The sequence below is a fragment of the Equus asinus genome, chromosome 8 (genome assembly GCF_041296235.1).
Source record: "Equus asinus isolate D_3611 breed Donkey chromosome 8, EquAss-T2T_v2, whole genome shotgun sequence".
NCBI lineage: Eukaryota > Metazoa > Chordata > Mammalia > Perissodactyla > Equidae > Equus > Equus asinus.
The window spans coordinates 78,851,424-78,865,978 of record NC_091797.1 but is presented as its reverse complement, the minus strand read 5'-3'; the positions used below and the strand labels follow the sequence as shown (position 1 = coordinate 78,865,978).

General features: G+C 41.8%; 1 protein-coding gene across 10 annotated transcripts in view; it reads left to right on the top strand.

Annotated features, from left to right (window-relative positions):
• HECTD4 (HECT domain E3 ubiquitin protein ligase 4) overlaps window positions 1–14,555 on the top strand; it is a 186,251-nt gene that overhangs the window by 62,846 nt on the left and 108,850 nt on the right. For all 10 annotated transcript variants that reach the window (XM_070516101.1, XM_044775849.2, XM_070516099.1 and 7 more), the window contains exon 7: window positions 2,667–2,837. In XM_070516101.1, coding sequence (XP_070372202.1) covers window positions 2,667–2,837 — 171 coding nt within the window. The remainder of the gene's footprint in view (window positions 1–2,666; window positions 2,838–14,555) is intronic.

Below are 14,555 nucleotides of genomic sequence, written 5' to 3'. Positions count from 1 at the left end.
GAACTTTTTTTTTGTGATATTAAAGAAAATTCTAGAGAGTCAAGGTGTTATAAATACTGGCTTTTTTTTTTTTTATGAGGAAGATTGGCCCTGAGCTAACATCTGTTCCCAATCTTCCTCTTTTTGCTTGAGGAAGATTGTCGCTGAGCTAACATCTGTGCCAGTCTTCCTCTATTTTGTATGTGGGATGGCTTGATAAGTGGTGTGTATGTCTGTGCCCAGGATCCAAACCTGCAAACCTTGCACCGCTAAAGTGCAGTACACAAACTTAACCATTACACCACCAAGCCGGCCCCTGGCTTTTTGTTTTTTCAGCCAGATCTATTTTGGGAAGGCATCATTTCCCTATTCATTTTGTTCTAAACAGACTTTCTGTGGGAATGGGAGCTTTGAAATGAGTTTAGATAAGATCGCTGTGGGTTATGTATTAAGAGCTCATCTGTAGTGCTCTCCCAGCACTCTATCACAGCACTTGCTAATTATACTGAAATTACCTGCTCTTGTATGTAACTCCTCCCCCAGGCCATGCACACCTTTAGGTCTGGACCCTGTCTTACTCTTCTTTCTGTCCCTAGAAGGCAGCACAGTGCCTAGCATTTGATTGATGAGAATAGTAATAGTAACTACCATTTATCTGTGTCTCTCTGTGCCACACCTGGCCTCAGCAATGTACATATATTTCCTTTCCCTGCCTGTAAGGTGTAACCGTGGCAGTTTTCATCTTACAGACAAAGCCATTGATGCTAGGCACAGTGTAAGCACTCAGTAAGTGTTCATTGTTGAAGGGAGAAATGCAGCTCTGACAGGTTAAGTCACTCGCCCAAGGCCACACAGCCAATAGTAGCAGCATGAGAAGTTAAACCTGTGGTGCTCAGCACTAGAGTCTGAGCTCTTTACACTACAACTTTCTGCTTTTCAACCAAATTTGGACTGAACAGTTAGTTACCATCTGTGGAGTGAGTGCCCTGCGGGTAGTCACATCTAGGAATTAAGTAGGATGTTCCATCTCTTTTTGTCTGTCACTCAGCTATGCCTTTCCTGGAGAACGAGGATGAGTCTTGTTTGTCACTGTGTCTCCAGAGGTGCTCAGTAATTGTTGGATGGATAAAATGAATGAATTAACAAATAGGTGCCCAGTTGACTTCATTTCTTATTACTAATGCAGATAGATGAGAACATCTCCTATATTTATTTGAAATAGAGTTATAAGCCTGGGAGTTAGACAGATGTTAAATCTTGGAACATGGTTAACATTTGAAGTAATGTCAGTTTACATTGTCCAAGAAAGCAGGGCTGTCACTCACTAAATATGTGCCCTGGGAGCGATTTGGGGGTAGCTTAGGCCAATCAGTAGCTGTCAATTCTCTAAATTTCTTGGCACTACAAGTTTGAAGTGTGGCTGTAGCAACTAAATGAATTTTTATTTTTGAGGTAGACAAAACAAGTCTGGAAAAAAGTTCATATGATATGAGTTCAAGGGTCCAAAGCAACCTTAGGAAAACTAGTGACTCACCAAAAGGGGGGGAGTAGCTGAAGGTCATTGTTACTGTTCCCTGAAGGCATCTGACCTTCTCTAATTATTTTTATTTTGGGATTTTCGGTTCTGTTCCTACTCCTGGATTTTTTTAAAAAACTTACTCAGTAGTTTTCTTGGTTCTCATTTTCTCTCATTTTAAGTGCTTTTCTCTGGCAGTAAAAATTATTATGTAACTACACATTTAATATGAAATGGTGTAAAGCTTATTCATTGTGGATGAATAATGTTTGGTATTGGAAACACATGCCTTCATGTCTAATATAGAGAATTGGTGTTTGTCTTTTTCCCCTAATGGACTTGGTGGATTTCACCAAGCCCTCATGTGCTAAGTTAGGATCTTGCATGTGCTTTCATTTTTTAAAAAATTATTTCTCCTTTCCCCTTCTCCCTCTTTTCTGCTTTCCCTCTTGTCTTCCTTTTGACTTCTCTCTTTTTCCCCTCCTTCCATATTTATTAAATAACTTTGAGTTAGGCTCTGAATTAGGTGCTGGGGATATAAAGATAAATAAGATACAATTCCTGTCCTTTAAATATAATTAATAGTCTGAAATTCATTTACTAAGGAACTTTCAAAAAGTACTATTTCTCTAAAAATTTGGGGTTTTTGTAGATTTTTAAAATTTTTTTTCCTTTTCCTCCCCAAAGCACCCCCGGTACATAGTTGATATCTTTAGTTGTGGCATGTGGGATGCTGCCTCAGCATGGCTCAATGAGCAATGCCATGTCTGTGCCCAGGATCCAAACTGGTGAAACCCTGGGCCGCCGAAGCAGAGTGTGCAAACCCAACCATTTGGCCTCGGGGCCGGCCCCTAAAACTTTGTTTTTAGTAAGTGATAAAACACACATGAATAGCAGATTCAAAGTGTTTAGTAAATACTTTTTCCTATTAAAATATAATTTCAGTTAATCTCAAGAATCCTATTTATCTGTTGCATGGCTCATTATATGAACTTTTATATTTTTGTCGTGTAATTTTCATATATTGTTCTTAGAGATACATATCAGTTTTATTTTGATCAGGAAGCCTATTGAATTCTCATTTTGAACTTAATGGCATTGACAATGAAATGATAGAATTAATCAGAATTTGTATGTCATGTAAATGAAGTTTTTCTCCTTTTGTGTCCAGGTGTGCCAGATGGTACCAATGCCAGCCAATCACCTCCCTGTTGGCAGTACTATGAGCACTGTGCACCTTTCTTCAGATGGCACTTACTTCTATTGGATCTGGTCACCTGCCAGTCTGAATGAGAAAACACCTAAGGGGCATTCTGTCTTCATGGACATTTTTGAACTTGTGGTAAGTTTCACTTTCTCATTTTGTGTCTTTCCAGAGACATTTCTATTTCCTTTCTCTTTATACTGTTTTTCAAAGGACCTAAGAAACTTGGAGTGTGTACAGTGTGTTTGCTGTTGCCTTGAAACCAATTTTTCTTTTGGATGTCTTTGAAGGTTTCTTTGTTTGGAGTTGTCTGACACAAATAAAACCAAACTTTCTGGAGGTTAATCTGACAATAGAGTGGAGATAACAATAGCTAATGTGTGGACAGTGGGTTTTTAAAGTAGGAAGGCTCATGGGACTTCTTGGAAATTTGGAAGTTAATTACAGTAGCAAGATCGGGTCTATAGATAGATATGGGGAGTCTCCGAGAGAGATGACAATTAAAATTGTGAGAAGACATTTATTCATTAGATATTAGCTAAATGCCTACTGAGAGCCAGGCAGTGTTATATCTAGGTGATGGGAATGCAGAGATGGGTAAGGTGGGCAGGATCTTTGCTCAAATGGAGCTTGTATTCTGGCTGGTGGGTAGGTTGGGATCGTGGTGGTGGTGGAGAGACAAAAAATTAGCCATAAACAAGTGAGCAAATAAGTGGGCAAGGTAATTTTAGGTAGTGAAGGAAAAGTAGTAGTTAACCAGATGAAGAAGTTGGGAAATAAGGGAGGGAAGAACATTCTAGGAAGAGGAGACTGCAAGTGCAAAGGCTCTGTGGCAGGAGCAAGCATTCCTGTTTTAGGAAGTGACAGTGGGCCAGAGTGGCTGGAACGCAGAGAGAAGGAGAGCTTGGGGCTGGAAGAGACTGGGAGCCTTGGTAGTCTAGGCTATACTGTTCCAGTGCAGTAGCCAGTGGCCACATGTGGCTCTTTAAATTAGTCAGAATAAGATAAAATTAAAACTTTAGTTGCTCAGTCACATTAGCCACGTTTCAGTTAGCCACCTTAGCCAATGTAGCTGGCTAGTGGTTACTGTCTTGAACATCAAAGGTATAGAATGTTTCCATCATTGAAGAAACTTCTATTGGACAGAGCTGGTCTAGAGAGGATTTGGTGAGAGTTGTAGGAGAAAAAATTGCCCCAAGCCAGGTCTGTGTCAAAACTTTTTTTCCGTGATGTAATTTACGTATTCCTTCTGGGAAGAAATTAGCATTCCTGAAGAAAAAAAAACCACAAGCAATTTTCTGATAAATTTTAATGGGGTTAAAACTTGTTCTGGGAAACCAGTCACCCATCCCACCAGCTGACTGTCAGTCAGGAGTCTCATAACCTTTAACCACACATTCTTTTCTTTTTCTCTTTAGTTTCTCAGTATTCTCTGATCATTATCGTTTCTTATAAAATGTGCCAACCAGAGTGAATCTTTGAATTGATCTGCTAAAGATTGAACTAGAACATGCGCTCATAATTAAATTGTCAGGAAAGCTTTTTTTTGTTTGTTTTTTAACAGACTTGCCAGCTGTTTAAAGTATTTAGGTCTTTATCCCCAGAATAATGAGAAAACATTGAGGAATCCTCCCTTTCCCTGATAGGCTTTTGTTAAATTAAAAGAAAAAATTGTATCAGAGAAATACATGCCCGTGGATTAAAGCTTCAGGTAGCGCATCCAAGCTCATAGGGAGAAGAGAGAGGCCCTTGCCCCGTCCCTGCCGTGCTCCTCATGGGCAGTTACTGTGCTGGTTTCAGTTTTTTGTTCTTCTCGTGGTTACCTTGATATCTCTCATAAAAGGCTTATATTGCTGTTTCTTGATTTCTGAACTCCATATATTGTGTGTTGATGTTTCTTTTTGCTGTAATAGATGAGGATTTGGCTCAATTCCTCTTCTTCCTTTCCTGCTTCTTCGTAATGTATTTATTTCATTCATTCTAATTCCTCTTTGGGGTATCTTTGTCACTTTTGGTTAAACCTTTCTTTCTTATTCCTCAGCTCTAGGCAGTATCTCTTGTTCCCCCTATTTTAGAAGATAGAGATAGTAGTGTCCCTTCCTGTCCTTCAGTGTGGGCAAAGCCGAAACAAGAAGTATATGTTCAGAGGAATCCCAAGAGGAGGACCCCATCCAGCCTTCGAGAGTCTTAGGAATTGGAGCCATCCGGTCTGGTGCAGAGCCATTGTGAGACAAGGGCTATAGACTGAAAGTTTATAAAAGGAAAGTTTATAAAAGCTGTCGTCCCCTTGGGGCCAGCCTGGTGGCGCAGCGGTTAAGTGCACACATTCTGCTTCAGCGGCCCGGGGTTCGCCAGTCCGGATCCCAGTTGTGGACATGGCACCGCTTGGCAAGCCATGCTGTGGTAGGCGTCCCACATATAAAGTAGAAGAAGATGGGCATGCATGATAGCTCAGGGCCAGTCTTCCTCAGCAAAAAGAGGAGGATTGGCAGCAGTTAGCTCAGGGCTAATCTTCCTCAAAAAAAAAAATAAAAAATGGAACTGTGGTCCCCTTTCTGGTGTACGTAGCATTTGTGCTCACGTGCTGGCTGCCCAGGCAAAAGACTAGACGTTTGTTTTCTGAAGAAACTGCATGACTCCAGAAAAAAGATCTTGATATACTGACACTGGGGTTCATCCAAGGAAAAGACTTGCTGCCCCGGCAAATCGCCCACAAGCGATTCCAGTAAGCAAGCCTCAACCATGTGCACAGCATTCCTGATTACTACTGAACTTTTAAAAAAGAACAGATACATGGAGCTGGCCCCTTGGCTGAGTGATTAAGTTCATGTGCTCTGCTTTGGTGGCCCAGGGTTCGTGGGTTCAGATCCTGGGCACAGACCTACACACCACTGATCAAGCCGTGCTGTGGTGGCATCCCACATAGAAGAACTAGAATGACTTACAACTAGGACATACAACTATGTACTGGAGCTTTGGGGAGGAAAAAGCATACCTTAAAAAATAAAAAAGAGCAGATACAAAACAACTCTAGCAAACAAAGCTCAAAACTTTGGAGAGGTATGTGTGTAGAAAGGAGGGGAATAGGTAAAAAAAGTTTGGCAAAATACTGATACTTGTTGAAGCCAGGTGATGGGTACATGGGGTGCTTATTATACTATTCTCTCTTTTGTGTACATTTAAAAATTACCCTAATAAAAAGTCTTAAAAACTAAAAAAAAGCAGACAACCAAGGATCTCTAGATAAATGAGGAGAGCCTCCAATTTGAAAATTATAAATAAGTAAAAGTAGAATAAAACTTTATAAACACTAACTACTCTGTGAGATATGAGAAGATACTGCATTCGTAAAATCAAAACCAGATGTCACAAAAAAAGAACAATTGGGGGATGAGAAAGAGCTCCTGGAAGTTAAAACTACAATTGTCAAAAATTTTAAATTAATAAAAGGGTTAAAGATAAGAAGAAATCTCCCAGAAAGTAGGACAAATAGATAAACAACAGTAAATATGAGAGAAAAGATAAACGACATAGAGGAGTAATCCATCTAAAGTCTTACTAATAGGGGTTCCAAAAGACAACAGAGAAAATAAAGAGGAGGAGAGGATCAAAGAAATAATAGAAGAAAAATGTCAGACTAAAGGACACTGATGTCCAGAGTAAAAGATATCTGGCACAGTGAATGAAAAATGCCCACACTGGGGCACATCATCCTGAAATTTCAGATTATTAGGAATAAAGAGAGGATTTTAAAGCTTCCAGAAATAAAATAAAATGGTATACAAATGATGATAATTAGAAAATCACCAGGCTATTCAATAGCATTACTTGAGGCAAAAGTGGAGCCATGGGGCCCGCCCGGTGGCATAGTGGTTAAGTTCATGTGCTCCACTTCACTGGCCCAGGGTTCGCAGGTTTGGAACCTGGGCACAGACCTACACACTGCTCATCAAGCCATGCTGTGGTGACATCCCACATAAAAAAAATAGAGAAAGATTGGCATAGGTGTTAGCTCAGGGCCAATCTTCCTCAAGTAAAAAGAGGAAGATTGGCAGCAGATGTTAGCTCAGAGCCAATCTTCCTCACCAACAAAAAAAAGGAGCTGTCCTTTCAAAATTCTGAGGGAAATTGATTTCCAACCCAGAAGTCAGTATTCAATCAAAGTATCAATGAAGTGTAAAAACAACATAAAGATAGTTTTAGACATAGAGTTATACAATCAAAAGCCTATTCCAGCCTTGGAGGAAAGAGAACAACTGAAATAGCCTCTGTCAGTGGCATGAAATGAAAAGTTGGGGGGGAAGGAGCCTGCTCTATATTAAAAGAACCACCTTTGACTCATTTTTGGAGTCTGAATCAAACAAACCAACTGTTAAAAAAATTTTTTTTGGAGACAGTTTGGAACTTGAATATAAAATAAGTATTAGATGAACCCAACGGGTTCTTCTTAATTTGTTTTTAAAGTATGATAATGACATTGTGGTTATATAATAAAATGTCATTTTTAAAGATGTGTAGTGAAGTATTCAAAAGTGGAATTACTTGATGTCTGTGCTACGCTTCAAAATGCTTGAGCAAAAAAGATGTGGATCGGTTAAACAGGTGTGGCATTATCTGGATAATAGTTGAATTTGGATAATGGGTATATGGAGGTTCATTATACTATTCTTTGTTTTTGCATATGTTTGAAATTTTTCATCATTAAATAAAATTTTAAGCATCACCAGCCACTAGGTTAGCAGCTTCCAAACTGCTGACTTGGGAAGCTAAACATAGATATCTGGCTTACTGCCTATGCTACTTTCATAGAATGGAACACTGTGTAGCCATTAACAAGTATGCGGCAGATCTGCATAGACTGAAGTAGATTAATTTCCAAGTTCTACTGTTTAGTATGAAAAGCTGGGTTCAGAACACTGTGTGTGTCTGCTACTTGCTGTGTGATAAAAGTTAGGGTAGGGAGGCGGACTCTTTCTGCAGTTGTCCTCCTACATTGTTAACTGCTTTCCTCTCTCAATGGATCGTTCAGCACAGCGTACAAATACTTGGAGAATATCCTGTCTTAAAAAACGAAACAACTCCCGAGGCTGGCCCTGTTGTGCAGTGGTTAAGTTCGCACGTTCTGCTTTGGCGGCCTAGGGTTCTCCGGTTCAGATCCCGGATGCAGACATGGCACTGCTTGGCAAGCCATGCTATGGCAGGCGTCCCACATAGAAAGTAGAAGAAGATGGGCACGGATGTTAGCTCAGGGCCAATCTTCCTCAGCAAAAAGAGTAGGATTGGCGGCAGATGTTAGCTCAGGGCTAATCTTCCTCAAAAAAACCAGAAACAACTCCCTTAACCCATAGCCACCTCCACTCCCCCATTTTTGGCTCCCTTTTACAGCAATACTCTTGACAGAGTTTATTCTTACTGTTTTTATATTCTTTTCTTGCATTCTCTCTTGAACCTGCTCCGGTCAGTCTTGCATCCTCACCACCAAAACAGCTCTTGCCAAGTTTACCAGGGACTTCCACGTTACTAAGTTCAGGGTCAACTCAGTCTGCTCTTTACGTGACCTTTTAGCAGTATTTAATGTGTTTTATCACTCCCCCATTCTTGAAACTGTGTTCACTTGGCTTGTGGGACATCCTATAGGACATCTCCTGTCACTCGTTGTTCCTGCCCAGCCTTGTCTTCTCTACCTTCCAACAATCATGTGTGCCAGGACCTGTTCCCAGGACCCCTCGCTCTGCTCTATCTGTTCTGACTCCCTTGTTGATCTTGTCCTATCTTATAGCTTTAAATGCCTCTTTATACTGATGATGCTTACATTTGCTTCTCAGCCAAACCTGTCCCCGGAGCTGTAGATGCATATCGATGTGGGTGTTTATTTGTATATGCACAGAATGTGAGACTTTTCCAGTTGGAAGTCTGATAGTCACCTCAGGCTAAATATGCCCCCAACCAAACTTCCAGTTTTACTCCAGACTTACTCCTCCTGCAAGCTCGCCCATTTCAGTTAATGGTATCTGTGTCCTTCCAGTGCTGGCCAGAAACCTTTGGTGTCACTCTTGAGTCCTCTTTTTTTCCCTTCCCAAATTCCATGTCCTGTCGGCAGATGCTGCCTGCTCTACCTTCAAAGTATATCCGCAAACCCGTGACCTCTGTACAGGTACTACGTGATTTGGGTCCCTCTTCACCTCCCACTCTCTGCACCTGCCACTCACACCACTTGAGCCATAGCCAGCCTCCTTGCTGACACACAGAGACGCCAAGTGTGCTGCCACCGCAGGGCCTTTGTGCTGGGACGTCGTCCTGCAGATAACCACGTGTTCTCTCACATTTTTTTAGGTCTCTGTTCAAGGATCACCTTATCAGAAAGACTTTTCTGACCATTCTATATAAAATATTTTATATAAAATAAAATCCTATCCCTTCTATTGAATTCTGCTGAGAAGTCAAGATTGAGACTGAAAGAGGTCTTTTGAATGGAGACTGTGGAGGCCATTGGTGGTAGCCATAGCAAGAGCTGTTGTGGGGGAGAGGGTTGGAAGCCGGATGGATTTGGCTGAGGAGTGAGGTGGAGAGGATGAGACGGGAGAAGAATAGGGAATTCTCTGCAGAGATTTGTCACGAGAAAAGGAGAGAAATTAGAGGGAGGTAGTGGAGTAGACTCTGGGAATGTTGAAGTATTTTTAACTTTGTTTTTTAAAATTTAAATTATTCAATAAATAATAAAATCACCTGCTTCAAAATTTATAAATTATAGGGCTTAGCCATAGCCCTCTGGTGAACTGCCTGGGTCAAACCAGACAAGAAAGTTTATCTATAAAGTGTATGTTTAAGGTGTACAGCGTGATGATTTGACATATGTATACATTGTGAAATGATTACCACAATCAAGTCAGTTAACACATCCATCACCTCACATAGTTACTACGTGTGTGTGTGTGTTGAGAACGTTTAAGATCTACTCTTGGCAAATTTCAAGTATACAGTAGAGTATTATTTATAGTCACCGTGCTGTGCGTTCGATCCCCAGAACTGATTCATCTTCTAACTGAATGTTTGCACCCATTGACCACCATCTCCCCGTCCGGTAGCCCCTGGCAACCACCATTCTACTCTCTGTTTTTACGAGTTCAACTTTTTTATCTTCGACATATAAGTGAGATCATACAGTATTTGATCATAAATAAGATCATACAGACTTATTTCACTTAGTATAATGCCCTCAAGTTTCATCCATGTTATCACAAATGGCAAGATTTCCTTCTTTTTATGGCTGAATGCTGAAATCCTTTACTTTCCTGATTCATGATAAATTTGGTTTCTAAATGGTGTAAATATTTGGAGAGGTAGTCGGGACCATTTCCTGTAAGGCCTTGCAAGGTATTTGGATTTTATTCCTTGTGCCATGGAAAGCTCTTGGAGAGTTTTGAGCAGGATCTGGTTTTAAAAGTCCATTGTAGCTTTTGGATCAAGAATAGACAAAAGCAAGATTTAAAGATCCTTAAAGAGGGCTGGCCCCGTGGCCGAGTGGTTAAGTTTGTGTACTCGGCTTTGGCATCCCAGGCTTTCGCCAGTTTGGATCCTGGGCACAGACATGGCACCACTCATCAGTCCATGCAGCCTCCCACAAAGCACAACCAGAAGGACCTACAACTAGAATGCACAACTATGTCCTGCGGGGCTTTAGGGAGAAGAAGAAGGATAAAAAAAAAAAAAAAAAGAAGATTGGCAACAGATGTTAGCTCAGGTGCCAATCTTTTTTTTTAAAAAAAAAAAAGATTCTTAAAGAGACTAAACAACTATAGAAAAGATCATATATTAGTTTTATAATCAGAAAAAAATTAAATTTTAAAAACATTTTTGGGATCTTGAACACCACTTGTGTTCTTCCTTGCATTGCATCATTTTTCATGAAACATTCAGCTGAGTTTGATCTATAGAGTAGGCCTCTTGGTACCTAGGATTGAGGGAAAACTAAAGGATTGAAGGATGGCTAAAATGAATACATAATCGGAGAGTAGGATCCAACTTGTCTTTCAAATGATTTCTTATTAACTCAATGGAATTAGATAACTAATCATTATATAAGGTAGACTATAGAAACACAGTTAGAGGAGTATGATGTAAAGAAATGGAATGTGGAGAATAATCTCCCTAACTAATTTATGCTATTATTAATATAAAACAACCTATAACACTTGGATCACAGAATTTCTCTGACTTTTGGCATATTTCAGTTATCTACTGCTTTTCAACAAACCACTGCAAAACTAAGTGACTTCCAGCAGTCATGATTTGTAGGTTGACTGGGCTCAGCTGGGTGGTTCTTCTCTACATGGAGAAGCTGAAGTCACACCTGCAACTTCATTCATCTTGGAGCTTGGCTGGGGCTGTAACATTCAAGGTGGTCTTTCATTTTCCAGAGTCTCTCTCCACTTGACCTCAGTAGTCTAGGCTGGACCTCTTGATAGCATAGAGGCTGCCTTTCAGATGGGAGCTTTTCAAGAGGACAAGTGCTTATCAAGCCTCTGCTTGCACGATGCTTCCTAATGGCCAAGCCCAGAGGCGGTGTGGGAGGGGACTAAATGAGGGCATGAATACCAGGACGTGTCATTCACTGGGCCCACTAATGTAACAGTCTACCACTTGGAGTCGCAGCCCTTTTGAAGCTCTAAGACGCTTACACTTCTGGCCTTTTAAGACTACAGAATAGCTGAGGCATGGAATCTTCCTGCCTGATTTGGTTACTTCTACACTCAACACATCCCTGCTTGAGAATCTTCTATGACTCTTTTGTGCCTTTTCAGAGCCCAGTTTTTTGTTTTGTTTTGTTTTGCTGTGGAAGATTAGCCCTGAGATAACATCTGTGTTTCCTCCACTTTCTATATGGGTCGCCACCACAGCATAGCTGATGAGTGGTGTAGGTCTCTGCCCATGATCTGAACCTGCGAACTGGGCTGCCCAAGCAGAGCATGCCAAACTTAACCACTGCACCCCAGGGCCAGCCCCCACAGCACAGTTTTTACATCTTCACTTCTGTTTTGTTCTCTATAAACTGCTGTTCTTTAGATAGATTCAGTGGCAATCTTACTGCTGCTTTGTCCTCTTTAGTCCCTTCCTAAACATACGGTCATTACAGTAATGGACACACTAGATCCCTTTCCCTCCTTCTCTCTATGGGTTTGTTACTTCCTTTAAATTATGATCCTGATGACTAAGATGCCCTTCATTCATCCAGTATTAATCCAGTACCTGCTACATTGCATTGTCTGGGTAGCAGGGTAACAAGCTTTTGTTTTCAAGGAGCTTACATTACAGTGGGGGGAGTTAGCCAGTAAGACAGTAAACAACAAGAACAGAATGACTTCAGCTAGTGACAAATGCTGGGAGAAGCTAAAGCAGGATGGTGTGATAGTGAGTGGGGTGGAGGAGGGGAGCTACTGTAGTTTGGCTGGCAGCAAGGGCCTTTCTGAGGAAGGACATTTGAGCTGAGATCTGAATGATTAGCACCCATCCTTCCTGACAGATAGGGTGACCAACTACCCCAGTTTGCCTAGGACTGAGAGATTTCTCAGGACATGGGACTTTCAGTGCTAAAACCAGGACAGTCCCCGACAAACCGGAATGGTTGTTAAGTCCGGGAGAAGGGAACAGCAAGTACAAGGCCTAGAGTTAGGAGGAACCTTGGCATTTTGGAGGAGTGACAGAAGGCCATTGTGGCTGAAAGCATGATGAGAAAGGGCAAGCAGAGGCAGATGAGGCTAGGAGTTCAGCGGACTTTGGACCACATGGGTCTTACGGGTAGTTTGGATTCTGTTATAAGTGTGTTGGGAAGTCACTACAGCGTTTCAAACAGGGAAGGATGTGGTTTTATTTACATTTGTAAATGGAAGGACCTGTTTTATTTACAGGTTTTATTTTGTGGTTTTACTTACATTTGTAAATGATCCTTGTCTGGTGTGTGGAGAGGAGAGCATAGCACACAGGTGCCAAGGGGGAAATAGGAGAGCAGGTGAGAGGCAGGTTCAGTCCTCAGGCTGGAGATGATGGTGGCTCGGGCCATGGAGGGAGCCAAGAGGGAGGCTTCTTCTCACTCTTAACTCGTGCTGCTTCCCTCTCCTCTCAGGCTCATCTTCTTTCTAAATCAGTAGCTTTTTTATCCTGAAGAGCTTCTTTGCTAAGTATAGCAGTTCATAGCTGTACCACCGTGTAGCAAACCGCAGTCCTCCTTGCTTCCCCCAGGTGCTTTATCAGGTTTTCTTTTCAGTATTTTCAAAGTACTGGAACACAACAATATAGTTTTGTGGTGGTTTTTTTTTTTTTCAGTTGTCCATTGTTTTTCTCTTAGGGCCAGATTGGGCAATACTTTTGAATGCGAAGCTTAAAGTGATTGATTTTTGTCTTGGATGCCTTTGAAGGGTTATATTTAGAGTTGTGCGACATAAATAGAGCTATGTTTGGTAAAAGTTAATCTAGCAAGAGGGTGGGTCTAAAACAATGTGGTAAGATGTGGATGTGTTCAATTTTAGGCGAAAGTAGGCTCTTCAAGTTGAAGAACCAGGGAGTGGGAGGCAGTTAGAAAAGTGGGACTAGATCTCAGTATCGAGGATGAGTCTGGATATAGAAACGTGGGAGTTGCGTGGAGAGCTGGGATTGGATTTGGGCGAGGGCACTGATGTGTTTATTCAGCAAGCCATCAGGTATTTACTGTGTGCCTCCTAAGTGCTGGGAATGCTATGGTGAACCAGGCCGGCAGGCTCCCTGTTCTTGGGGAGCTGGCATTCAGTCCCGGTAGGGGCAATAGAAGGGCAAACAGTAAATGAATTAGTGAGTAAGATAATTTCAGAGAGTGGTAAGTGCTGTGCAGATAACAAAACAGGGTGATGTGCTCTGGCTTGGAGGGGTTGTGGAGGAGATTCTTCTTTAGATTGGTAATCAGAGAAGGCCTCTTTGAGGAGGTGACATTCTACCTGAGACCTGAATGATGGGAAAGAGCTAGCCATGGGAAGAGCTAGGGACAGAGTGTTCCAGGTGGAGGTCTTAGACACCAGAGCCTAGGTTTAATCCTAGGCAAGCTCCAATTTAAGTCAGTGGAGATGCGGAACCAGCAAATAAGAGAGAGCAAGGCAGTGGGCCAGCCCTGTGGCCTAATGGTTAAGTTCAGCTTTCTCCACTTCAGCAGCCCGGGTTCGGTGCCCGGGTTTGGTTCCTGTGTGCAGACCTACACCACTTGTCGGCAGCCATGCTATGGTGGAAACCCACATACAAAATAGAGGAAGATTCGCAACAGATGTTAGCTCAAGGCGAATCTTCCTCAGGCACCAACCTCGTCAAATGAATCTGAGGCGGATTCTCCACAGACAAAGCCACCCTCCCCTGATTCTTTGCTGTCCACTTCATCCTACCGTTCATCGTCACAGCTCTAGTAATCGTCCACTTACTATTCCTCCACGAAACCAAAAAAAATTCCTCACCAAAAAAAGAGAGAGAGAACAAGGAGAGCAGAGACTGGGTTAGCTTTGCTCACTAGCAGAGTACCTTACACATGATAAGTGTTCATGTTATGAAGAAGCAAACCAGGATTGTGTTCTGTCACCAGGACTGAGGAGGGAGAAGCCCAAGACACCCGTGGCACAGATTATGCAGAAGTTGAGGAGAAGGTGGATGGTTTTGGTTTTAGGGTACTCGTGGACCGTCAAGGATGTCCACTTGTTAGAGGGTTAAGCAACTGCAAAGGGTTAAGAAGCGGGGGCAAGGAAGTAGAAACAGCGTTTTTGGACTCTCTAAGAAATCCTTTCCCTTATCATCTGTGACTGTGTCATAAAAGTGTCCCCCAGTATCTACAGCTCCCTCTGGGAATCT